Source organism: Fonsecaea multimorphosa (assembly GCF_000836435.1).
Source record: "Fonsecaea multimorphosa CBS 102226 unplaced genomic scaffold supercont1.7, whole genome shotgun sequence".
Lineage (NCBI taxonomy): Eukaryota > Fungi > Ascomycota > Eurotiomycetes > Chaetothyriales > Herpotrichiellaceae > Fonsecaea > Fonsecaea multimorphosa.
In genome coordinates, this window is record NW_015971641.1 from 1,129,169 (window position 1) to 1,153,045 (window position 23,877).

The 23,877-nt window shown below is 54.8% G+C and overlaps 10 protein-coding genes across 10 annotated transcripts; 7 read left to right on the top strand and 3 right to left on the bottom strand.

Annotated features, from left to right (window-relative positions):
- Nucleotides 1–265: 265 nt before the first annotated feature.
- On the top strand, nt 266–1,268 carry Z520_04642 (uncharacterized protein; the record flags this gene model as incomplete). The annotated part of the gene is made up of 3 exons (XM_016775147.1): nt 266–559; nt 613–1,045; nt 1,153–1,268. 3 exons carry the CDS (start codon nt 266–268, stop codon nt 1,266–1,268), a joined length of 843 nt encoding a protein of 280 aa, XP_016634127.1.
- A 516-nt stretch (nt 1,269–1,784) lies between these two features.
- Nucleotides 1,785–2,352, bottom strand: Z520_04643 (uncharacterized protein; the record flags this gene model as incomplete). Its single annotated transcript, XM_016775148.1, has 3 exons — nt 1,785–1,955; nt 2,065–2,114; nt 2,223–2,352. 3 exons carry the CDS (start codon nt 2,350–2,352, stop codon nt 1,785–1,787), a joined length of 351 nt encoding a protein of 116 aa, XP_016634128.1.
- A 549-nt stretch (nt 2,353–2,901) lies between these two features.
- Z520_04644 (uncharacterized protein) lies at nt 2,902–4,236 on the top strand (the record flags this gene model as incomplete). Its single annotated transcript, XM_016775149.1, has 1 exon — nt 2,902–4,236. One exon carries the CDS (start codon nt 2,902–2,904, stop codon nt 4,234–4,236), a length of 1,335 nt encoding a protein of 444 aa, XP_016634129.1.
- Nucleotides 4,237–4,668: 432 nt separating this feature from the next.
- Nucleotides 4,669–6,925, top strand: Z520_04645 (uncharacterized protein; the record flags this gene model as incomplete). Its single annotated transcript, XM_016775150.1, has 2 exons — nt 4,669–5,271; nt 5,324–6,925. 2 exons carry the CDS (start codon nt 4,669–4,671, stop codon nt 6,923–6,925), a joined length of 2,205 nt encoding a protein of 734 aa, XP_016634130.1.
- A 425-nt stretch (nt 6,926–7,350) lies between these two features.
- On the bottom strand, nt 7,351–8,516 carry Z520_04646 (uncharacterized protein; the record flags this gene model as incomplete). The annotated part of the gene is made up of 2 exons (XM_016775151.1): nt 7,351–8,259; nt 8,427–8,516. The coding sequence occupies 2 exons, from the start codon at nt 8,514–8,516 to the stop codon at nt 7,351–7,353; spliced, it is 999 nt and encodes a 332-aa protein (XP_016634131.1).
- A 660-nt stretch (nt 8,517–9,176) lies between these two features.
- Z520_04647 (uncharacterized protein) lies at nt 9,177–10,808 on the top strand (the record flags this gene model as incomplete). The annotated part of the gene is made up of 1 exon (XM_016775152.1): nt 9,177–10,808. One exon carries the CDS (start codon nt 9,177–9,179, stop codon nt 10,806–10,808), a length of 1,632 nt encoding a protein of 543 aa, XP_016634132.1.
- Nucleotides 10,809–10,874: 66 nt separating this feature from the next.
- On the bottom strand, nt 10,875–11,604 carry Z520_04648 (uncharacterized protein; the record flags this gene model as incomplete). The annotated part of the gene is made up of 3 exons (XM_016775153.1): nt 10,875–11,083; nt 11,160–11,446; nt 11,519–11,604. The coding sequence occupies 3 exons, from the start codon at nt 11,602–11,604 to the stop codon at nt 10,875–10,877; spliced, it is 582 nt and encodes a 193-aa protein (XP_016634133.1).
- A 4,785-nt stretch (nt 11,605–16,389) lies between these two features.
- Nucleotides 16,390–18,641, top strand: Z520_04649 (uncharacterized protein; the record flags this gene model as incomplete). The annotated part of the gene is made up of 8 exons (XM_016775154.1): nt 16,390–16,435; nt 16,462–16,606; nt 16,724–16,805; nt 16,867–16,984; nt 17,050–17,701; nt 17,753–17,935; nt 18,021–18,252; nt 18,420–18,641. The coding sequence occupies 8 exons, from the start codon at nt 16,390–16,392 to the stop codon at nt 18,639–18,641; spliced, it is 1,680 nt and encodes a 559-aa protein (XP_016634134.1).
- Nucleotides 18,642–20,129: 1,488 nt separating this feature from the next.
- Nucleotides 20,130–21,365, top strand: Z520_04650 (uncharacterized protein; the record flags this gene model as incomplete). Its single annotated transcript, XM_016775155.1, has 1 exon — nt 20,130–21,365. The coding sequence occupies one exon, from the start codon at nt 20,130–20,132 to the stop codon at nt 21,363–21,365; it is 1,236 nt and encodes a 411-aa protein (XP_016634135.1).
- A 343-nt stretch (nt 21,366–21,708) lies between these two features.
- Z520_04651 (uncharacterized protein) lies at nt 21,709–23,395 on the top strand (the record flags this gene model as incomplete). The annotated part of the gene is made up of 2 exons (XM_016775156.1): nt 21,709–21,937; nt 21,999–23,395. The coding sequence occupies 2 exons, from the start codon at nt 21,709–21,711 to the stop codon at nt 23,393–23,395; spliced, it is 1,626 nt and encodes a 541-aa protein (XP_016634136.1).
- Nucleotides 23,396–23,877: the final 482 nt, after the last annotated feature.

Below are 23,877 nucleotides of genomic sequence, written 5' to 3' on the forward strand. Positions count from 1 at the left end.
CTCGGGGCGTGGATCGAGACCGTGTTTTGCGGCCCTGAAACGGAGCTCGACCGAATGCTTGGCATCGGCATGAAGACCGCAAGGCTGGGGCCAGAAGCCTCGCTATCGCAATGCAGCCGTGCACTATTAAACGGCTGAGAGACTTGACCCATCTGGGGTTGGAATGCTACAGGAGTGAGTCTTTTGCCTGTGCTGCTTTCGAGATAAGCCGAACTCAACCTTGGACACCTCCATACCTGTTGCTTCCAAAGACAAAGAGCCTGACATGGCGTCCTTCGTGCCGGGCCCCGAGCTGGTGGAGCAATTCCACCGCGATGGATTTTTGGTCCTCCGCGCTGAGGAGCATGGGCTCGTGAAGCCTGAGCAGCTGCAGGCCTGGACTAGAGAGGTGCGCGAATGGCCAACTGAAAAGGGCAAATGGATGCCGTACCACGAGGTCAACACAGACGGCACACGACAGCTGATGAGGACGGAGAACTTTGTGGACTATCATCCCGAGTTTCATGCATTGCTGTGCGGCGAGGCCTTGGCGAAGATACTGAAAAGCATCTCGGGAGACGTAAGTCAGCTGGGTCCTTACGAAAGTTCCGTTGATTGACTTCAGAGTTGTAGGACATGCTCCTCTTCAAAGACAAGATCAACTACAAACTGCGCTCGGGTAACGGGTTCGCAGCCCACCTGGACGCGCCCGCGTACGACCACATTGGCAAGATCGAGCACCTCACCGCCAATTTTGCGGTGGACGAAGCGAACGCCGAAAACGGCTGCATCGAAGTCGTGCCTGGCTCGCACAAGATGGACGTCGAACTGTCCCACGGCGGCGCCATCTCCAAATCCTGGGAAGACAGCCACGAGTGGACGAAGGTCCCGCTTCGGTCTGGCGATATTCTGCTTTTTGGGAGTCACCTCGCACACAGGAGCGCGCCTAACCGCACGAACAGCAACAGAAGTAGCATCTATGCAACGTACCACGGCAAGAGTGACGGGCTGGATCTGAGGCAGAGATACTATAAGCATCGGAGGGAGAACTTCCCGCCTGACCACGGTGAGTTTTCAGCACACGGTCGACACTGCTACTGCTGTGCTTCCCTTGTTTTGTAAGTGATTTGAGACAAGATCGAGGCTGACATTTTTCTCTCTGCCTCGTCACAGAACGCGTAGCTGGGAAGGATTATAGCCAGGGCTACAAGACGTACGGGTTTGCCGCTCCGTTCATGTCAGAGAAGCAGGTCGAGCAGGATAAAGCGAGGGTGCAGCCTGTTCACTAGGCGAAGAAAAGGGAGGGGGAAGCATAGGGGAAGGAAGGCAGAGCCCTCTATTGAACCTAAATTCCTGTTTGAATGGAAAGCCTATCCCAAGACATGGTTTCACTCGTAGCTAATTAGTAGACGAAAGCCGCTTGATCCAGCGCTTGGACTGTGCCTCCTGGCGTACCTCTTCAGTACCACTCGATCCAATGCATCCTGAGCAGTGGATGGGCTTTAACGAGGACCACCTAGAACTCATCGGGCCCCAGAGCGATCCCTCGTCAAGGCATGCAGGGTTTGCCGACCCTCCCTCAGCTCTTTCTCTCTGCACTCGCTGCGAGCTTCTGCCTCCACGTAGCGTCAAAGGTGTCCTGCAGCTCGCTTTGAACAACTCGCCAGGTGGCCGGTCTATGTCTATCTCTAAAAATCCCACAGAATGCCAGCCTCATTTTCATTTTATGGCCCTTAAACCAATGAGGCCTATCCTTTAGAAATCTTCTCAAAAGACGTCTATGTCGGCCTGGGCATACATCCCTTTCATCCCAGAATTTTCGGAATTTGCTCCTTCAGATACTCGACAACGGCATCCGGGCCCTTTTGGACCTGCAGTCCTTCGGGGATTGCGTGGGTTTTGATGTCCGGCACGATGCTCCGAGCAATCTGCTGGATCTTTGAACTTTCCTCGGGCGTCCACATTGAGGCACAGAACTGGTTTGGAGCATTTGTCAGTCTGAAATTTGCCGCCGTCACAAAGTTTCATGTGTTCCAGATCTGGTGTGGGGAGGCAATGAAAGATGTCGGAACAGGGCATACATACAAGTACGTCTGGTTGGATCTCCTTCACTTTCCCTTCGACTTCATCGATGCCTATCGCGTCACATATCAGCCACTTGCCAGGCTTAAAGGGAATTCGCGCAGCATCCAACTTCATCGACTCGACCGTTGGGAACTGTGCTGGTTATAGCGGTGACTTACTTTCGCAGTTTGCCAGATGCTGGATCGTGTACTGGTCTTTGAGCTCCTCGGTCACACGACCAATCAGTCTTTTTGCTCTTTCAGGTGCAGTGTTGACTGTGACGAGCCTGTAGGGTCCCTTGGGAGACATTGTTGTGAGTTTATCCGGGGCACAAGGCTGTGGTGGTGGACAAGGCTACCCTCGTTGCAGATGCACTAGGCTGTTTGGTATTTGCAATGCTCCCTCCTTTTGTGAATCCTTTTCGGCTTCTCTTCGTACTCACAGGCTTCCCATTCACACAAGATATATGCCAGACATCACTGCAGCCGTACGGCATCTCCCGCCGATGTCAAGTCGCTGGACGGGCAAAGTCGGCAGTCCCGCTCGGCAATTGAACTTTCAGCGTGTGGGGATCTCCACATTCTGTCTCCTCCCGCCGATCTCCCCCCATGGCCCATGGTTCGTCATCTTGCCTCTTCCTCTCTTCTTCTGCGTGCTCGTCAGACTTATGCCATCACCCGGGTTTGTCTTTTTCCGCCAAATGACTTTGTCTTCCCGGCGTCTACTTCCGCGTTGAGGGGAGCATCCAATCTAGACCCGTCGCACATCCCGGAGCGACGAGAAAACTTATAAAACGTAAAGAAAAAGACCGGAAACGAGTTCTGGGGAAAGACCAGGCATATCAGACAGAATCTCACCATGCATTCCGACGTCCAATCACTCAAGATATGCGTCATCGGCGCTGGCATGGGCGGCTTGACCTGTGCACTTGGCCTTGCCCGTGCCGGCTTCAAGGACATCACAGTGTATGAAATGGCGTCAAATCTCGGCTTTGTTGGGGCAGGCATACAAATGGCGCCCAATATGGCCCGCATTCTTGACCGGTTCGGTGTGTGGGACGACATTTTCAAGGAAGCGGTGGTGTTGAACGAGACGAGTATCCGGCAAGGCTCAACCGACAACGAGCTCGGGCATGTGGACTTGAAGTACATTCGTGAGACGTATGGCTTCCCACACACGGTCGGTCACCGGGCCACACTTGCAGGCGAGCTCTACAACGGCTGCAAAAGAGAGTCGTCCAGCATCAAGTTCAACTTCGCGACGACATGTGAGAATTTCAAGTTTGCGCCCAAGCCCAGCTTTACCGCCATCCCGCGCAAGGGCGGCGAGCCGTACGAGGTGCAATGCGATATTCTGCTCGGAGCAGACGGGGTCAAATCAAACACACGGGTCGCGATGCTCAAAGAGCTCAACGTCGATGCAGACATCGTAGATACGGGTCAGGCGGCCTATCGAATCATGCTCAGTCGGGAACAGATGTCATCGGATCCGGAACTGCTGGCCCTCATCGATGCCGACAAAGTGATACGCTGGATCGGCGCGAAGAGACACATTATCGCATACCCAGTGTCCAGCAAACAAATCTACAACATCTCGACAACGCAGCCAGATGTCAACTTCGCGGCGGCTCCCTCGGCCACGTACACGACCAAGGGTTCAAAGAAAGCAATGTTGGAGGTCTTTGGAGATTTTTGTCCCATGATCCATCGCATGCTCGATCTGGTGCCGGAAGGGGAAGTATGCGAATGGAAGCTGAGAGTCCACGCGCCTCTCCCGACGTGGGTCATGGGGTCCATGGCGTTGGTCGGCGACGCGTGCCACCCAACATTGCCGCATCTTGCGCAAGGGGCCGCGCAGGCCATTGAAGACGCCGCAGTTCTTTCCGTGGTCCTTTCCCATCTCCCGTCAGGCGCGACCCCTGCAGACATCAACAAGGCTCTCCGGCTGTATGAGACGGTGCGGAAAGAGCGGGCCGAGACACTGGTCGAGCTGGCTGCGGCGAGCGGCCGCGCAATGCATCTGGGCGAGGGAGCAGCGAAGGAGGAGCGAGACAAGCAATTTGCCGCGCTCAAGGCCGGGAAAGGACCCGTGCCGGACAAATGGGCTGACGCTGATGTTCAGAAGATGGTCTATGGGGTCGACTGCATGAAGGTGGCAGAAGAGTTGGCCAAAGCCGAAATGAATGGCGCATGAATGGACAGGGGCATCGCATTGACAAGGCTACAAGAAGAGGAAGGAGGTGAAGGTGAAGGCTTCCCAGCTCGGGATGTAAACCTCCGGGATCGTATTCGACCTGTATATTGATAGCATAGCATATCTATGATCATTTTGGTGGTTTCGCCCCTCGCTTCGGTACCCCAAGGATAAACGGCTGATCCTGATGATCCTACCCTAAACGATCCTCGTCCGTCTCCAGGGCCTGGACCCTTGATTCCTGGTCATTCCCACAAGCCAGCGACAATTCGGCAGACAGGGTCGGATGAAAGAAAAGCCCAGGGACCCAGTTCCTTGTCGTGCATATACTTGAAGGCACAACTCCCCACCACCTCTCCTCATATCCCCACGCAATCTTTCTTGTAATCAAACCCTTTCCCTCCTCCTACCCACCATCGCTGTACCACAATAATGCTGTCCACAAGCTCAGGCCGAGGTGTTCTGCAATGCAAATTCTGTCACAAGGGTTTCTCCAAGGGAGAACATCTGAGGAGACACGAGCGAAGTCATACGGGAGCCAAACCGTATCAATGCAAAGAATGCAAGCGATCCTTCAGTCGACAAGACTCGCTCGCCCGGCATGAGAGACTACACCTTCGTCGCCGCAACCCAGAGGATGGCTGCTCGCCCTCAGAGTCCATTGATAGACTCGTCGCTCCAGAGAGCCTCAGGGACAGCGAATTGGCCGAAAGCTTCCCCAATGTGGCAGCCGACGTCTTGGTCTTTCCTCCCGCGCCGCTTCCAGTGGGAGTCCCACAACAAGCAGGCGACTTGGACTTTGAGCTCATCTGGCCCGACTCTGAAGACTTGCTACAGACACTCATGTCCAGTGACGCCTCTAATCAGTGGCAGATCCCCCTAGGGACTCTTCCATTCTCTGCCACCCCGTCCACAGCCGATAAGTGCTTCGAGACACCCAGCTCGTTTGATGAGCGCCCTCCGTCGATAGGAGCTATACCTTCGGGAGGAAATCACCAAGCAGTCCAAGATGTCAGTAAGATGGTCTCCAATGTTGTAAGTCCGATCACCTTCAGGTAGCAAATTATCACTACTAAGTCCTGTGCAGTCGTCCAGCGTCACGGCCGCAGCAAGATCCACCTCCATCACCTCCGTCTTCCTCGACGAGTGCCTGCACATGTTCTTTGTCAAGTTCATCCCCACGTTCCCGGTCCTTCACAGAGCCACTTTCATCTTCCGCGACTGTGCTCATCCACTACTTCTCAATGCCATCGCCATTGGCTCTCTGTATCTGGGACCCAAGGATGCTGTGGCAAAGGGCGAGGCGCTGTGGCATCTGGCACACACGGCCATTGCAACATCATGGCAGAGCCTGATCACTCACCGAGGTCCTTATGATACCTGCGACGGCGTCCAGCTGCTGGTCACGAGCGTCCTCAGCCAGGTCTATGGTGCGTTGTCGAAGAATCGCACCATCCGATCCACGAGCCAGGCATTCCATTCTCTAGGGTTTGTCTGGGCCCGACGCTGCGGAATGCTGGACAGCGAGCCGTATTCGCTCGCGTCAGTCCCTGCCCTAGATGCCGCCGAGTCTGAAAAGGAGCATCAATGGAGACTGTGGGTGGCGCGAGAGATCCAGCAGCGAGCCCTCCTGGCACATTACATGCTTGACGGTCTCATCTCGCAGATGTCTGGGGAACCAACTTCAGTGCGCCATGCCACGAACCAGCTCACACTGCCCAGCGACGACGCGGCGTTCGAGGCATCAACGGCTGGCGAATGGATCTCCTACATGCATGCCTCGGCATCTTTCCCGGTCCCATCCTTTCGGAGCATCCTCCGACGCCTCTTCCATCCGCTGGACGAGTCGAGCTGGCTGGACACGACACTGTCGGCATTCTCATACAAAGTCATCTTGGAGGGACTCCAATCCTTGATTTCCGATGACGATTCGGAAGAGGACACAGCCGTGGGAGTCCCCACCCGAGGCGAGGTTCGCGCCGCGCTGAACAAGGTCTACGAGAGCATCAGACTGAACCCGTCTCTATCCTCAGCGGACCGGTTCGAGACCCTCCTGCGCTGGCACGCCATATGTCTCGACACGAACGTCGATTCATCCCTACTTTGCCGTAATTTGTGCGCGAAATACGCCATCCCGCAGCACATCTGGCGCAACGGACACGGGCCAAAGCCCAACACCGACCTCGCCGCCTGGGTGACAACTCCAGCAGCGCGCAGCGCCTTGCTCCACGCCATGGCTATCCAAGAGATCATCGAGCAGCTGCCCCGCGGCCGCGCACACGCCATCCACATGCCCAGCGCCCTGTTCGCCGCCGCTACGGTGTACTCGGTGTTCGCGCTGGGAAGCCAGCCTGCGGTCAAGATTCCTTCGACGGTAGTGTGGCAGGACGTTCTCTTATCCGAGCACCACAGCCATGCCTCACAACTGTCATCTACATCTCCTTCATCCTCGTCGACCCTATTGTACACCAACACCCCGGACATGGACATGGACCGCTGCTCGGCGTCCACGTCCGACACGACGCGCTACATCCGTGGCGACAGCCTGCAGAGATCGAACGCGGCCTCGCGCAATCTGCTCTACGAGCTGAACTCGATGGAGAAGCTGTTCCGCTGTCTCATTGCGCAGTGGGGCGTGGCTGTGGACATGGAGAGCGTGGTTGAGAAGTGGATTGAGCTTTGTCATTGATCTCGCATCGCAGGTGAGGGATAGAAAAGCAGCAGGCATGCCGTGAATAAAGACACAGCGTGACAGGGACATGGGTAAGAGGTAGCGAGAGGGCTTGTTTATAGTGTTGTACACCTCTCTTGAAAGCCGAGCACAGGAGGCGTTAATGCACCTAACCTCTCGCGTAGGAAGATGGAACGGCTACAGCCCCGGGGTGGAGGGAGTAGAAAATAGACGAGATCCCCTCTTTCTTCCTAGATGGTCTCTCATGGCCCTTTTCTACGTGGGCGGCGATTTCTCATTCTCATTCATAAATACACACAAAGCTAAGCCAACCATCTCTCTTTCTCGCCATCCAGAGCACAGAACAGAGACATCCATCTCATCCCCTCCCACACCGATTCATGCTCTTTCCTGCTCTAACCTGGCGTACCTCTCGTGACGGACTACTGCTTCTCCGCCAAGCTAATCCTCCCCTGCTCATCATACACAATCTCCCTCATCTTGACACTCCTCAGGTGATCCACGCCCTTGCTGAGCTCGCAGTCATGATAAAACAGGTACCACTTGCCCTTGAACTCGACAATACTGTGATGCGTGGTCCACCCCAGCACAGGCTCGAGGATTCGGCCGCCATACGTGAAAGGCCCCAGGGGGCTGTCGCCGATCGCGTAGACCAGGTAATGCGTGTCGCCCGTGGAGTAGCTGAGGTAGTACTTCCCGTTGTACTTGTGCATCCAGGCGGCCTCGAAGAAGCGGCGGGCGTGGTCGTCGGCGGCGATCCGCGCACCCGTGGAGGGGTCGAGGATCTCGAGTTCCTGCACGGGGCCGGCGAAGCGGCGCATGTCGTCGCTCAGTTTCGCGGCGCGCGGGAGCAGAGCCGACACGCCCGCGCCCGACGGTTCCTGGGGCCCGGATTTGGAGGCGTCGAATTCCCCGCCCTGGTCCGGCGACGTGGGCCAGCACTGCAGCTGCCCGCCCCACAGGCCGCCGAAGTACAGATACGCCTGGCCGTCGGCGTCGTCGTCGACGAAGCTGGCCGGGTCGATGCTGTAGCTGCCCGGGATGGGCTGAGGGTCCGGCGTGAAGGGGCCCCCCGGTGAGTCACCGACAGCGACGCCAATCCGAAAGATGCCCTCCTTGTCCCGCGCGGGGAAGTACAGGTAGTATTTGCCGTTCTTGGTCGCCGCGTCGGGCGCCCACAGCTGCCTCGACACCCAGGGGATGTCCTCGGCCTTGAGCGCCACGCCGTGGTCCGTCACCTCGCCGCCGACTTCCGAGAGGGACAGGACGTGGTAGTCGGCCATGTCGTATTGGTCGCCATTGTCGTTGAATTGGATGTCGGTTTCGCGGTCCTTGTTTGAGAGTACAGGTTAGTATTGTGGTAATAGAGAGAGAGAGGAAAGTCATCGCCCGGAAAAAGTCAATAACCCGTTGGGGAGCCACCACCGCCGAAGACAACAGCATCGCCAACGCCATATGGTCCTCTTCCCTCATCGTCCGCGACGTACCGAGTACTTACATGAGATGGGTACACGTAGATCTTGCCCTCAAAGACATGCGCCGACGGGTCGGCCGTGTAGATATGTGTCACCAATGGTTGCGGCGCCATGATTTCTTCTCTTCTGGTCCTTTGTTTTTTAATGCGGTTGGTAAGGCTCGGTCGGTCCTAGTATCTTCTCGCTCACTCCTATTATATATTCACCCAGATGGAAAACAGAAAACGGGGAATTCCTTCCCCCCCATTCTTGCATCATCCTTTATATCTGCCCGTTTTACACGGCTCCTTTGCTTGGGGCGTGGAGTTTGCCCTTACCGATGCGGATTAGTGGTGGCAGCATTTAGCCAGATTTATCCGAAGGGGGATGAATGAACTCGAGGGGTCAGTCCCTCTCCATAGTACCTAGTAGGGGACGATGTGATTCCGAAGAGCTGCCGATGACCCCCCTCCATTTCTGGGCGGATTATTTGGTTCTTACCTTGTCGAGTATCTGTTCGTGCACCTTGTTGCGTATGACCTTTTCGGGACTGGACTATCTCACAAGTATGGAGAAACACAGCTGAGTAAATGCCACCGACTTCCTGCCCATTGCGACTTCGACCATTCGAGGGACTGCAGGTGATTTTGAGCTCCAAATCCCTCGTGGAGTTGTGGTTAGCAAGGGTTCCGGGTTTTCAGGCGCTGTGTCGCCCCTGACAGACGGTAGCCTCGCCAAGCAGCCCCCGAGCTATACTGGTGGCTCTCCATCAGACGGCGACACAGCCAGCGACGATGCGCACCGTTTTCCGGAACGCCAGAGTCTTCACTGGCTCGCAGGACGCCTCGTCGTACGGAAAGCATTCATGCATGATCGTCAATGACGACCTGATCGAATACGTGGGCGACGGGTCCGATGCTGCCGTTGTGCAAGCGGCCGCCGAGCAGGGAGCGAAAGTAGTCGATCTCGACAGCAGACATACTCTAGCACCAGGCTTTATCGACGGCCACATGCACCTCCTGATGTTCGGGACGTCTCTCCAAAAGATCAGCCTAGAGCATTGTCGGACGCTGGCGGACATACAGTCCACAGTCCGCGAAGCCGCCAGAGCCGATCCTTCGAAACGCCGCATACTGTGTCGTGGCTGGATGCATTTCATGACTGGTGGCAAGGCACTAGCAAAAGACCTGGATGGACTTGACGAGCAGCAAGATCGACCCATTTTCATCGATTCGAAGGACTTGCATTCCACATGGTGCAACACTGTCGCTTTGAAGGAGATGGGCGTGCTGCAGGACATGCCCGATCCGCCTGGTGGAGAGATCCAGCGGGACGAGCAGGGGATTGCCACCGGTCTCCTAAGTGAGGCCGCCGCCATCACGATCGTATGGCCGCATCTCGCGAAAGTGGCGTCGATGGACGAAAAGGTCGCGGCAATCCGCCAGGCGATCACGACGTACAACTCCTCGGGATATACGGGCGTGGTGGAAATGGCCATGGACGAAAACGCATGGGAAGCCCTGCTCGAGCTGAGATCTTCTGAAGATGTGACCATTCGCGTCGCCGCGCACTGGCTGATCTATCCGTCCAAGACGGACGAGGAGAACTTCCGCCAGGTGGATCGCGCCATCGAGCTGTGGAAGCAATACAACCTGCAGACATCGCCGGATTTCCGCATCGCGGGGATCAAAGTCATCGGCGACGGGGTCATTGACGCGTGCACGGCGGCGCTGCTGGAGCCGTACTCGTCAAATGGAGTCTCGTGCGATCCGCTGTGGGATGCGCACATGCTCCAGCGGGTCGTCGAACGAGCCGACACTGCCGGGCTGCAATGCGCCCTGCACGCCATTGGAGACGCGACGATCAAGATGGCCATCGACGCTCTGAGCACCGTCGCTTCCAGCGGCCGCCGCCATCGCATTGAGCACTTGGAGCTGACATCTCCGGGCGATGCGAAACGGCTAAGCGAGGCTGGCATCACCGCGTCGATCCAAGCCGTGCACGCCGACCCGGCCATCTTGCGGCAGTGGACCAAGTTACTGGGAGAGCAGCGGCGCGGCCGGGCCTTTGCATACCGCGAATTCCTCGACCAAGGGGTGCCTCTCGCGCTGGGCACCGACGCCCCCACGGCTCCGAACCTGCCTTTGCCGAACCTCTACGTGGCCACCACTCGAAAATCAGCAAGGGAAGCGACATCCCACGAAACGGTCAACGAGCACTTTGCGCTGCCTCTGTTGAGCGCCTTCTCGGCGGCCACTCGGGGCGCGGCATATAGTTGCTTCATGGACCAGATCACAGGCAGGCTAGAGGTAGGCATGAAGGCTGACTTTGTGGTTCTGGACATGGAATGGTCGCCCGAGACCCTGCTGCAGGCAAAAGTTCTGCAGACCTGGTTCAATGGACAACAGGTATATATTGCTCAATAAAGTCCGGCATATATCAGTGATACATAGGTAAATCGGGAGCCGTCAACGTCGCTGCCAGTCAAGTCTTTACGACGAAGACGAAGAGACTCCCGCGACTTTCTCCTTGGTGTTTTCTGCAATTCCCTCCGCAGCATCCTTGGTGTCTTGACCACCCTCTTTGGCCGCGTTGGTTGCTTGCTTGCTGTGTTCCTCAACCGAACCTGCTACATCGCCACCGATTTCCTTGGTCTTGTCTGTAGCTTCCTGCAATCTCTCCTTTTGTGCCTCCTTGGCGTCTGCCACACAGGCAATCAGTAAGTTGATCTTGTATTCGCCTCACGTGGACCTGACTGGAATAGGACTGGCGCTCACCTTGACTACTGCCCTGTTTATCGCCGCCTGAGAACATATTGCCTACTTTGCCTGCCCCAGCACCCACTGCGCCTCCAGCGAATTGTACAGTGCTGCCCAGTCCGTCTCCAACGCCCTGGACGGTTCCAACCACGCCCTCACCGAGAGATCCAACGGTGTTTCCGAGTGTATCGACGAGTCCTTTTACACCTCCTCCTACTGTGCCTCCAAGGGCAGTGACGGCGCTTTGGGTATTAGAGGAGACGCCTTGAGCTTCGTCTTGGGGAACTTTGCCGGCGATTGCAGCTCTGGCGTGACACAGGGACTATATCAGCAAATTGCAGGTAAAGAGGTCGGGAAGTCCATTCACTTTCACTCACTTGGTTTGCTGCGAGAGCCTGTCGGCCTTTGGATCGCCTGGGAGAAGGTCGAGATCAATGACACGGTTCTCTGCGACTTTGACCATGATGCAGCAATGGAGGGTTGATTGGAAGTGTATATTAGTATATTACTCTTCAGAATGGAGCTTCCCGCATGTGGGAGAGCGTGTCATAGTCGAGACTTGTCATATTGGATTTGCTGGATGTTGCTGCAGCCGTCCAGTGACGTAAGGCTGGACATGCTTGCGCGCAGTCCCTGACTGGCAATGCTTTCATGACTTCATGCTCGACAGGATTGTGTTGGGATGAAGAAAGGATCTCATGGCCGGCCTCTCAGAAGGCAGAAACAGGGAACTTGGAATACACAAGCAGTTCCCCCGCAGTCTCCACGACGGCGAAGTAGAGGCCCAGTTAAGCGCAGTTACACTTGTCCAGATGCGGTATGATGGCATGTTGTCGACCTTGCTGCCTCGTTACAGGCTTACAGCTCTGTCAGCTGCCTCTACTGCTCAAGATGAATTTAATTAAGAGGTGCTGAAAATGATACGCCAGGATGTACAGCTCCCAAATTCTGGTTAATGACATCAATATTCCAGCAAGCTGGAAATATGCACGGTGTAGCAACTTGTAAGTATCCTCAACACTAAAAAAACGGAACTTCCCCACGAGCCTCCAAGAACAATGCCTGCAACCTCACTTACTGATTCGTGCACGAAACACCATACAACGTTCTTCAGCAGCAGCTCCTGTTCATACTGTCATTGGCATCAGGGATCTTCCCTATGAAATCAACGGATCCGCGAGCGACAGCCTCCGAACACTTAGCCTGCAATTCCTCGCTCGACAAGCTGGTCCCCATTTTGCAAAGGAGGCTGACCAAAGGCAACACTTTGGTCTGAAGCTTCTTGAATACTTGGGTCATCTCATCGTCTATTGATGCCTGGAAACTCTCCACTGACCTCAATGCTTCTGTCTGGAGCTTCTCGAAAGCAACCTTGAGCAGGACCGATATAATCAACCTTCCGCCAGAGTGGAAAGTAGTTCCCTATTTGCATCTTCGGCAAACAGGTTGTGTTGGAAGGGTTGACTGCTGCTCCTGCACCGACACACGAAGCGATGCCTTATGCCTTGATCAATGTTTGTCACAGTATTGTTCCAGTTGTCAACGACATTGGAGATCCAGCCAGTCAGTGTGTTCCCCTCTTTTTGGAATATCAGGAAATGCAACCATTTGAGAAGGATTGGGTGCCTGAATCGGTCAGTTGCTGTTCTTGTGACGACCCTAGGTTGGAAAAACTTGCCATTGCAGATCGGGTGAAGCCGTAATGTGCAAGATGTTGGACGCACTGGCAAGCAAGGCCCATATCGTTACCGCCTCCGTCTTGGAAGATAGATCTCGTACCATCCGAGTCTACAGTGCCTTGGGGTACCGCCGGGCAATCCAAGGCGAGCGGACAATCAGGTCCAACTCCGCAAGAGCGTCCGCCGACGATCCCCTTTCAGGCCCAAAATACCAAGACCTGCACCAGACCTTGATGATCTTTTGGCAGCCCAGACTACACTGTCAAGAAACCCAAACGAACCAGGATGTTCGCATGACTGCCTTGGAGGACCTAAAGCGTTATTGGATGACAAAGGGGACGCATTGCGGAACATGAAAGCACTGATACCGTTAGGTGAAGCGCCTGAACCCAAAATTCGCCATGGGTCCCGCCCGACGAGCCGAACACACGGTCAGATGCAAGCCTTAGGGCCAAAGGTGCCATCTGGCAGAGAGCCATGCCAGGATGCCAGGATAACAAGAGATGCAAGACCTTGGACCCGCAGGGAGGCCCAAGAATCTGAGTGTCCCGATCACCAAACCGGAACAGCAAAGCAACGGCCAGATCAAGAAGGGTTGTTTCCCAGTAACGCCACAAGGAAGGGCAGGTACAACTTCTGTCGCCGAGGACTATCGAGACACACTTCGGACCTCGATGCCACCCGCCCAGCAACAGAAGAAAAGACAGCTCACCAATGATCTTCCGCCGTACAAAGTGCCCAAAGGATAGATCAAGCAACCTTTGTATGCTCAATTTGTTCATAAATCGCCAACTTCCACAGGCTATAGATCCCATCTTTCCGATTCAGCTCGCTTATTTGTGATTGGGAAGTGCTGGGTGAGCCACAGAGGAATCTGGGTAATCGAGGCCGCAAAACCTCAGCCAGCGACGGGAGCGATGATGTTCGAGCGGATTTGGGGCTGGACGCCGGCGTCTGGGGTTGTGGTGCTATCGACGTTGGTCTGGGTCTAAAAGAGTTTGTGCCCACCTTTTGTTCTCCCACAGGAACTTGACGCGCTCTTGTGTCGGTCCAAACGTGCTGCACTGCCATCGAGGATCGATCGACGAGCAGCTCCGTTCCCTGTTCTTTCTATACTTGACATGAGCAGATTTTGGATGCTTTCAGCAAACCAAGTTTGCGGTATTCACAAAAACGGACTTGCCAGAGGTGCTCCTGGGTCGTTCGAAGACCTTCATAAGAGATAGTGATTGATTGAACAAGGAATGATGGCGGTGAGGGCGGACATCCACGAAAGGGTTTGGGTATCGCAGGGGACGTGAACGGGGCATCTTGCTCTGAACACGGTCCTTGTCTCGATTCATTCGGAGACTTGGTCTACGCAGATGAGTCATACCTTCCTCAGCCTTTTCCGCCTAGCCATGGCGTCTTGTAATCACAAAGGGATTCAATGGAAAGGGTGGACGAGGAGGCAGCAGGAAGGGTGTGTCTTGGTTGCCATGGTTCAGCCTTTTGCACACGACGTCTTCGGAACGGAACAGATCGATTTCCTTACTCGTAGGAGTATGCATGCTGAACACTCCACCTCATCCGGGGTGCCGTGGTTCTAGATCGTCGGCATCTATATTCGTATCCTGACAAGGAGATAGATGATGGAAGAAAAGACTCGAACGATCCACCAATCTTAGACCTTTCGGCGGATCCGCGCGTAAATGTTCTTCGTTTCTTCCCCTTGTTTCTGACTGTACGCCATAAAGGGGCAAAACACAGGAAACTAAGTTTCTAGCTAGTGTATCAAGCCCTTTCATGTATCTCGGTACTTGTTCAAGTACCGGGCCGGGAAGGTTTTGGTTACTCGTATTGTTTTGGGTTATATACTAAATCAGTTGACCCAGGGCTGCAGTGGCGATGAACTGCCGGGGTCATCAGGGTCTCTGCCTCAAAGAGCCTGATGGAATGAACTGAGCCTTCGGATAAAGAACCCTGACCATTTTGAGGGTCGCATCAGGTCAGAAAAGGGGGTGAGAGCCGAGAAAGACGAAGTTGTGTGGTCATTGTCGGTGCTTGTTCGCGTCGGCAACTCTCGTCCGCGCTACAGACTGAGAGAGGGAGAGAGCCTCGCAGGCTGCTGTTGGTTTCCGCTCCGGCGATCAATCAACCATACCTAGGTACTTAGGTACCCATTTTTCGTACTCCGTATTCGCTCTTGAATGGTCACAACTCACGATGGCCCTCGGGGAGAATCCCCACCTATGCTTGTTCGCAAGATCAAACGACGGCCTTCTCTCGCGATTTTTCCTTTTCACACGTGTCGACTACAGAGGGCACTAGGCAGAGAGATGCGAGGCCGTTCCGGGGTTGATGCATGGCGAGCTCCCAAACTTTGGGCGCGACCCAGTGGGAGAATGCCGACAGAGATGGATACAGGTATGGCAGTATGGCAGCCCTGGGGGCCCCCCTCCACGAGGTGCATTGTGACTGGCTATGAGTAAGTGGGAGAACACAACTTGACTACTGGTAGGGAACGAGTGAATGACTGCCCACATGGACACCTCGCCGTCGACCTTGGCCGCGGATCCAAAATCCCCCACATACCGGGTATAGTGCCTTGTTGTGCGGAAAGTAAGTAACTCTGCCTGGACCTGGACCTGGACCTGGCCCTGGAGCGGTGGCGGTGGCTGGTCTGCTCCTTCCATGCTCCGTCTGCTAGTATTATTCCTGCTATTTCCCGATTCATCAATCAATACTCGGCAAATCCAGCTCGTGGCTCGAAACTTCGAGCTCTCGTGTCAGGAGTATTATCATCGTCGGCAATTGACCGTCTGATCATGCTTTATAAGATCCCAAAACTAGTGGCTGTTCATACGCGGATGCAAGCTTCTCACTCTTCGTCCTCCTTACAACTCGGCAGATCAAAGGCGAGAAGTCAGTCATTTAACGCCTAACTAGCTTTCACCCGAAGCCCGGGGCACCAAACGCTGCTGGTCTTCCTTCCAAGGGGGGGACAGGCACACCGTCAGTCCAACAGCCGTGACCCGCAAGATCCTTAGGCCCGCCTAATCTGTAATGGAGCAAAGGTTCGAGCAACGGCAGTTGTCCTTCTTCGCACAGCATGACGCCACGATTGGTTTTCCCTCGTTTCCCCATGGCACTAGGGTGTCCACCCAAAGGCCCCTGCACGGCCCCAGGGCTACCTGGGCGACTTCTGGGCGAACTGGGGCAATTCCGTCGAGGCCCTTGCCCCGTGGGGCGAGAAGATCATTGGAGAAGCTTGCATCGTTGCGGACGCCCACGCGGACGAAAGCTTCGAGCTGCCTCCTTCCTGCCTCCCTCCCTCTCTTCATGCACCAGGTCGGATAACTCGTGCCAAACGAGCAGATCTCGTCAAGGGAGGGGTCGACGCTGGGGCTTTTGTGGATAAGTAGACCTGTCAGGCCACTACATCACCAGTCTTCTCGACTCTCTTTTTCTTCCCTTCCTTAACGAACCAGCTATTACTGGGTCCTCGAACGGGCAGAACTCGGATCTAATCCAGAACACAATCAATCCATAGTGGTTCGACCTCCTTTAGCTGTGAGAGCCCTGCAAAAATGGGTCTTGGAGTTCTAGAAGGCAAGCAACACTCCGCTCCCCTTGGTCGGCAGCGAACTGACAGCCAGCAGACAGGAAGCTGGACCACGTTCCTGGGACGGTCTTGCTGAACGACGAAGCCGCCCACTCGGAAGCCATCACCTCGGGGCTTAAGCATGGAAAAGGCAGTGATGCTCATATCGTGCTGTCGCCTCAACCCAGCGAAGACCCCAACGAGTAAGTTTGCGTCTTGAACTTTGGGAGAGGCCCTTCCTTCGCATCCCCTGTCGCCAGGAAAACATTCGTCCATGGTTATTTGGATCAAGGGTGCAGGCTAATTGGTTTATGTGGTAGTCCCTTGAACTGGCCACTGTGGAAAAAGGAAGTCATCATCGCCATCCTTTGCTTCGGCTCGATGCTTAATGCCGGTACCAATGTAAGCGCGGACCCGCGGGCTATCTGGCGGTGAAGCAATGGTTTCTAAACTTGTGTGTTAGGGACCTTTCCTCAATGCGTCGTACTTCGAAATGGCTCAGCAGCTGAACACGAACATCACCACCGTTGTCTTGGTCTCTGGATACAACCTTTTGGCTGCGGGATGCATTGGACCATTCGGTATGTGTTCCTCCTTTGTTTGGTTAAGTGATGATATCGACTAACGCGCTGCGCGTCTCGTCCAGTTTCTGCTTTCAGTCGCAAATACGGCAAAAGACCAGTCTTCCTTGTCTCTACGCTCTTCGATATTGTTGGGACCGCCATCGGCGAGTCTAAAATATCCTACAAATACCTCCTAGCCGCCCGCATCGTCCAAGGGTTTTCGACATCGGCCTTTGAATCCCTCATTGTGGCAACTGTCGGCGACATGTACTTTGTGCACCAGCGCGGTCTGCGAATCTCCATCATCAACTTCATCCTCAACTCGGCCTCCAGCCTGGCATCCGTCATCTGCGGCCAGGTCTTTCAAAAACTGGGCTGGCTGTGGCTGTTCCACATGTTCCAGATCTTCCTGGTGGTGCAATTTGTGCTCATGTTCCTCTTCTGCCCCGAGACGACGTACATCCGTGATACGCGCTACAACACTGATACTGCAGTGGATGAGAAGCTGCAGGATTTGGCTGTGATCGAGGCCACACACAAGGAGATGGTGGGTGAGCCGGGACAGGGCGAACGCACGGATGTGCCCCGGAAGAAGACCTTTGTGCAAGAGCTGGCCGTCTGGACGGGCGTCTACTCGCACGAAAACATCCTGAAATTCCTCTTTGGACCTTTCTTGACTCTTCTCAACCCGGCGGCCTGTTATGCAGTCATTGCGTCTGGCGTGCTCAACAGCTGGTAAGTTTGTGGTGACCACATTGAGATGGTGCGCGTCTAACAGTACGCCAGGTATGTCGGATCCGCCATTATCTTGTCGGGCATCTTCTCCGGCCCTCCGTGGAAGTTCAATGCGTCGCAAATTGGATACGTTGGCTTTGGTCCTTTTATCGGCGGATTGATCGGGTCGATCATCACGGGCGTCACGAGTGACCATGTCATCAAATACCTGGGTCGGAAGAACAAGGGCGTCTAGTAAGTGAAACGACCTTCTCTCCAACTTGAGTCTGCGTTGTCCACAAGAATCAAAACAGGACTGACGAAACTTGAAAAAATTTAGCGAGCCCGAGTTCCGTCTGGTGTTCATGGCGCCTGCCGGTGTCGCGTGTGGCGTCGGAATGTTCCTGTTCGGGTATACTCTCGCCGTGGGCGCTTCAGCCGGACTGTGCGCGTTCCTGCAAGGCGTCATGATGGTTGGCGTGTTGATCGGCATCTTCGCGACGCTGTCGTACGGCCTGGACTCGTTCCGGGATCAGAGCAACGAGATCTTTGTCATGAACATGCTTTTCAAGGTGCGTTGCTGCTACATTCCTTCCGTCTTTTTCCCCATTCACTTTTGTGCTGTTCCCTTAAGGGAATCTGTAGCACTCGATCCATATCGTGCGATTTGGTCATGCCTTTGCTGCAAGCATCGATTTTATACCTGGTGTCCCGTGCTGACATATCATATCACTGGCAGAACTTCATGTTCTACGGCCTCTCCAACTACGCCAACAACTGGGTCGCGGCCAACGGACCCGAGCAGATCATGTACGTCTTCGGCGGGACCTCGATCTTCCTCTCCCTCCTGGCCATCCCTGTGTACATATTCGGCAAGCGCCTGCGCAGCTGGTGGGCCAGACACGATTTGTTCAAGGTGCTGAAGATGCAGATCCACGGCCCGGTCAGCGAGATGGGATAGGTGGGTGGTTTGGATTCTGGGAGAGGTTAGAAGGCGGGTTTGCAGTCGAAGCAAAGCCGGCCGACCGACCCAAGTGATCTAGACCATCAATGACCCAACTGGATGCGATGTGATGTGATGTACCTCGTACGGGGTCACTCATACTCCCTTACTGTGTTATTAGGTTGAGTTGGTTAGCTTCGACCCGGTCCAGTTGAGTGTAGTTCGGTATAGAGATCTCCGAATACCAAGTCTCCTCAAGACAAGCAGAACTTTCAACAGAAGTCTTGTCCTTCGCACTCCGCTTCGCCTCGCTCGTTACGCCTGCTGTATAAGCAGGGTGTTCCAGCACCGGGGGAGGAGCGCGGATATAATAAACCTCTCGTGCGTTTAGATGTGCGTGTATGTCTGTATGTCCAGGCTCGGCCGAGGGCGGAAGCTTAAGCAGTCGTGTTCGGTCTCGGCTTTACGCCCGTTAGTTTTTGCTAGCTATACCAAGTACTAGAACACCCAACTTTGTTTTGTCTTTGCCATGGCGAGCGCCCCTGCCGAACGGACCGAGAAACTCTTCTAGGTACGAGCAGGACCGACAGCCTTGCGAGGACGTGTGCCATGGCCGTCATCTCAACGTACTTGATTCGAGACTGAGGCCTTGAGTGCCCGACTGCCCCGCAAAGCACCTCCATCTACCTAGGTAGCGGTATCTGGCGCCCAGGCAAATTCCGTGCGTCCTGTGCCGTTGGTCTGCAGCCCCAAATGCACCCGCCGCCATCTCCGTTGAGCCCCGTCAATCTCTTGCCATAACGCGCAAGGTGTACGATATGCTTTGGCGCCAACGCCCGCATACTCCCCGGGCTAGGTATGTGCACCGGTTGCAGGGATTTTCTCGACGTTTTCACATTTGCATTCCACAGCTTGTCGGGCGCGTTGCTTCGGACTCGCTCATGCGCGACGAACAAGCAACTGCGGAAATAGGCAGATCCTCGTCGCATTGCTCTGCGTGTTCTGCTCCCTTGAGACCCTCGTCCTCGGCTTGATACTGGTTTGATGACAAAGAAACGAGCACGCAGGCCACCCAGCCCAGGCCATGCATGCATGCATGTGTCGTGGATCACTTATTCCCGGGTTGGTTAAGGACTACCTATGAGCGAGCGGAGACGGTTGATCACTTTTAGCACCGAGGCGAGTTAACAACCCCAGGCCAGGTATGCATCCTCGCTGCAGAGCTACTCGGTCCATTGAAGGAGAAGAAAAAAACCATCAGGCGTACGCATCCCTTGTTCGGTGCCGCAAAGCATGTTTCGTTTTTCGGACGCTGGGCTTGGAGGGCCTGAACGGAGAGGATTGTTACATCGAGCCCCCTCAAAAGCGTTATATATACCTTAAACCTTCGACAGGACGGAATTTCTCTTTCTTACTATCCATTGAAATAGTTTCTCCCAAGAACGTAACGCCTCAGTTGTCAAACAATCAGGTATTTGACGTCAATCTCCTCCAACGTATCCAAACATGTCGGCCCCTGAAGTTGCTATCATCGGCGCTGGCCTCGCTGGCCTCACTCTGGCCCTGGCGCTGCATAAGCAAGGCATCAAGGCCACGATATACGAGTCCAGACCGGCGCCTCTCAACATCGGTGGCGCAGTCATGCTGTCTCCCAATGCCCTGAAAGTCTTGGATGCCTTGGACTTGTACCATGAGGTCCGTGGACGGGGTTACAACTTTGAGCTGCTCAAGGTGGTCAAAGTCGACGGTGAACTCATCGAGACCTACGAGTTTGGCGGCAAGGAGAAATATGGGTACCAGGCAAACCGGTGCTACCGCTACGAGCTCATCGATGTCATCCTCTCCAAGATCAAGTCGCTGGGTATACCGGTGGTGTTTGGTCGCAAGTACACTCGTGTTGTCGAGGAGACTGAGGATCACATCGTCTGGGAGTCGAGTGACGGCGCACAGTCCACTGCGTCCTTCCTCGTGGGTGCCGACGGGATCCACTCATCTGTCCGCAAATACCTCTATCCAGACGTGGAACCAAAGTTCATTGGCATGGCGGGTATCACCTCGGCAGTCCCGGCGAGCCAAGTGACCTACCCCTACGGAAAGATTGACCAACCTTTGACCATCACGGCTGAGGGAAAGGGTGCGTTCGTCATCGCGCCTCAGAAACCTGACGCGTCGGAAATGTTCTTCGGGAAACAGAAACGCATCGACGAGCTGGACCGAGCAGGATGGGACAAGTTTCTTGCGGATAAGGAAGGCCTGGTCAAGTTCCTCCAGGAAGACGCCGAAGCATTTGGCGAGGTTGCTGTGACTGCCACGGCAAAGATCCCACACGACAAAATCAACGTGTGGCCCTTCTATGTCATCCCGCATTTGGACAGGTGGGCTTCCCAGAAGCGCCGGGTCGTGATCCTCGGGGATGCCGCCCATGCCATCCCACCCAGTGCCGGTCAGGGCATCAACCAGGCGTTTGAGGACGTGTACATGTTCTCCCTTCTCCTGGCAGCGGTCAAGGACCAGGGTGTCAATTTCGAGGACGCTTTGACGTTCTGGCAGGGCTACCGTCAAGGCAGGGTCAACAAGATCTTGGAGCTGAACAAGCAGATCGACCTGAGGAGGATGCCCAAGGGCACACGACCCACCGAACTCGCGGGTGAGGTCGTGCAGAAGGACTTTGACTTGCAGTGGCTTTACGAGCCTGACTTCAAGGCCGAAGTGGAAAACTGGATCCGAAGCACTATATCTTAGCCGTCGCGATGTTTTGGCAGGTCTAGCTGAGCTTAGATACAGATGGCCACCAAGGAAAAGCTGTGGAAGATGCGCAGAGTATGAGACAGAGCTGTCGGCTCGTGGGATACAGGGTGAAGTGCCTTGGTGGACAACCGCCACCTTCAAATGACACACAAATATCTCGCTAGGCTTGGCGTCATTTGAAATTTCACTCAATTCGCCTTCGCTTCTCGTGTCTTTCGATTCTTCACTTTAGTCAAGCCCCAATCTTACATGTAAAACTGTCTTAAGAATAAGACAATTGGAGGTTTTGCTCTATGAGATCACGTTAGTGTAGCAACTTTCTGATTCCTAGACAGCCATGGCCACCTCGACAGAGCCTCAGATGGACGGCGTAAGCGACACGTCCTCTGAGTCGGATCCTCTCGATACAACCAACGATGAAGGCTGGGAAGACATGGAGCAAGACGAAGAGCCTATGACTATCGTGTCTTTGCTCGATGAGAGCACGTTTCCCGACGCGCAGAGTATGCTGGCTCACTGCCGAGACACGCATGGCTTGGATATCTGGAAATTAAGGCAAGACTTCGGTGAATATCGCGCAGATTCAACACAGAACAGGATTGTGCTGACTCCCGCCCCTCTGTTTAGCTCTTGATTACCTAGATCTGGTCCGGCTGGTCAACTACATCCGATCGGAGGTCAAGGCTGGCAATTTGCAGCCCAACGTCTCTTCCAAGACTCTGTTCGATGACGAAAAGTATCTCAAGCCTGTCTTGGAGGATGATGCGCTGTTGTACAGTCTAGACGATGTCTTCGAAGAAGGTGTCAACACGGCTTCGCTCTCCGAAGTCGAACAACTCCGAGAAGAACTCGAGACTCTGCAGAGTCAATTCTCCGCCTATCGAGAGCAAGTGCAGAACGCCATGCTGGATCGCTTCGAGCAGACGGGTCCTCAACAGGAATCGAGCACCGCGCATGCCGGAAATCGAGGAAACAGCCACGCCGAACAGTTCGACAAGGATTATTTCCAGTCCTACTCGTACAACGCGATCCACGAATCGATGATCAAGGATCGCGTGCGGACCGACGCCTACCGCGACTTCATCTACGACCACAAGCATCTCTTCAAGGATAAAGTTGTCCTAGACGTTGGCTGCGGTACGGGCATATTGTCCATGTTCTGTGCGAAGGCCGGCGCCAGGCTCGTCATTGCAGTGGACAACTCGGGCATCATTGACAAGGCTCGCGAGAATGTGTTCAGCAACGGCCTGCAGGAAGTTGTGAAATGCGTCAGGGGCAAGATTGAAGAGGTCACTCTTCCAGTGCCCAAGGTAGACGTTATCGTAAGCGAGTGGATGGGCTATTGTCTCCTGTATGAGTCTATGCTCGACTCGGTGATCTATGCGAGAGACAAGTATCTCGCTGCGGATGGCTTGATGGTACCTTCACACGCGACACTGCGAATCGCTCCACTTGCAGACTCGGACTTGAAGGCCTCGCACATCGACTTCTGGCGCGACGTGTACGGCTTCGACATGACCGCCATGCTCGAGAAGGCGCACGAAGAAGCCCTGGTACGCCTGGCAGACGAGAAGGAACTGGCCGGCGAGAGCGTTGCATTTCTAGAACTTGACCTGCACCAGACCAAGGTGGACGACTTGACCTTCACCAAACCCTTCAGGACGACGTGGAAGGACGGGTTCAAGCTGCTGGAGGGCTTCGTCATCTGGTTCGACATCTTCTTCAACACGTCACGCTCGCAGGGTGTTCCTGCCGGAATGACGGCCGCCGAGGCCAAGGAGAAAGGCGTGGTCTCCTTCTCGACCGGCCCTCATTCCGAAGCGACGCATTGGCAGCAAGGGATTTTCTTGATCAAGAACCCCGTCGTCGAGTTCGGCGCTGGAGACACCGTCGCCGGCGAGGTGACCTACCTGAAGAAGCAAGGCCAGGAGAGGTCATTGGACATTGACATAGCGTGGAAAAAGGAGAGCGTTGGCGGCAAGGAAAAGGAGAGGGCGTCGAAGCAGAGGTGGATATTGGATTGATCTTTCTTCTCACTGACCCCGAAGTCCCTGCAATGTCCATATCGGTGACCGGGCCGAGCGGCCTTTAAGAGAAAGCAGAAGAAGGCGTGAAATATGGGACGCATCTTCAAACCCCAAATGCTCGCGTTCAGTCCCTGATACATCTTAGTCATCGACAATGTCCCTTGCTTGCCAGAGTGGCTTGCACAGGGTTGCGGCTGAGACCGTTATGCCGAACAACTCCAGTAGTAGGGCACGCACATCACCTAATTCATTGTGGCTATGAATCCGTCGGAGCAAGCCATAGCTTGTTATGTTCGTGCGGGCATTAGACTCTCGTTATTGTCCACGTTCCTACCATCCAACGTGCATGGCTTAGGCGGTCAGTCGTTGAGGAGGGCGCACACCTTGCCCCACAGCCTGATACTCTTCGAAGCATAAGCATAGGGTAGAAGAGACTGTTTTCGAACGACGATGGTGCATTTCATTCGAGATGATGATTT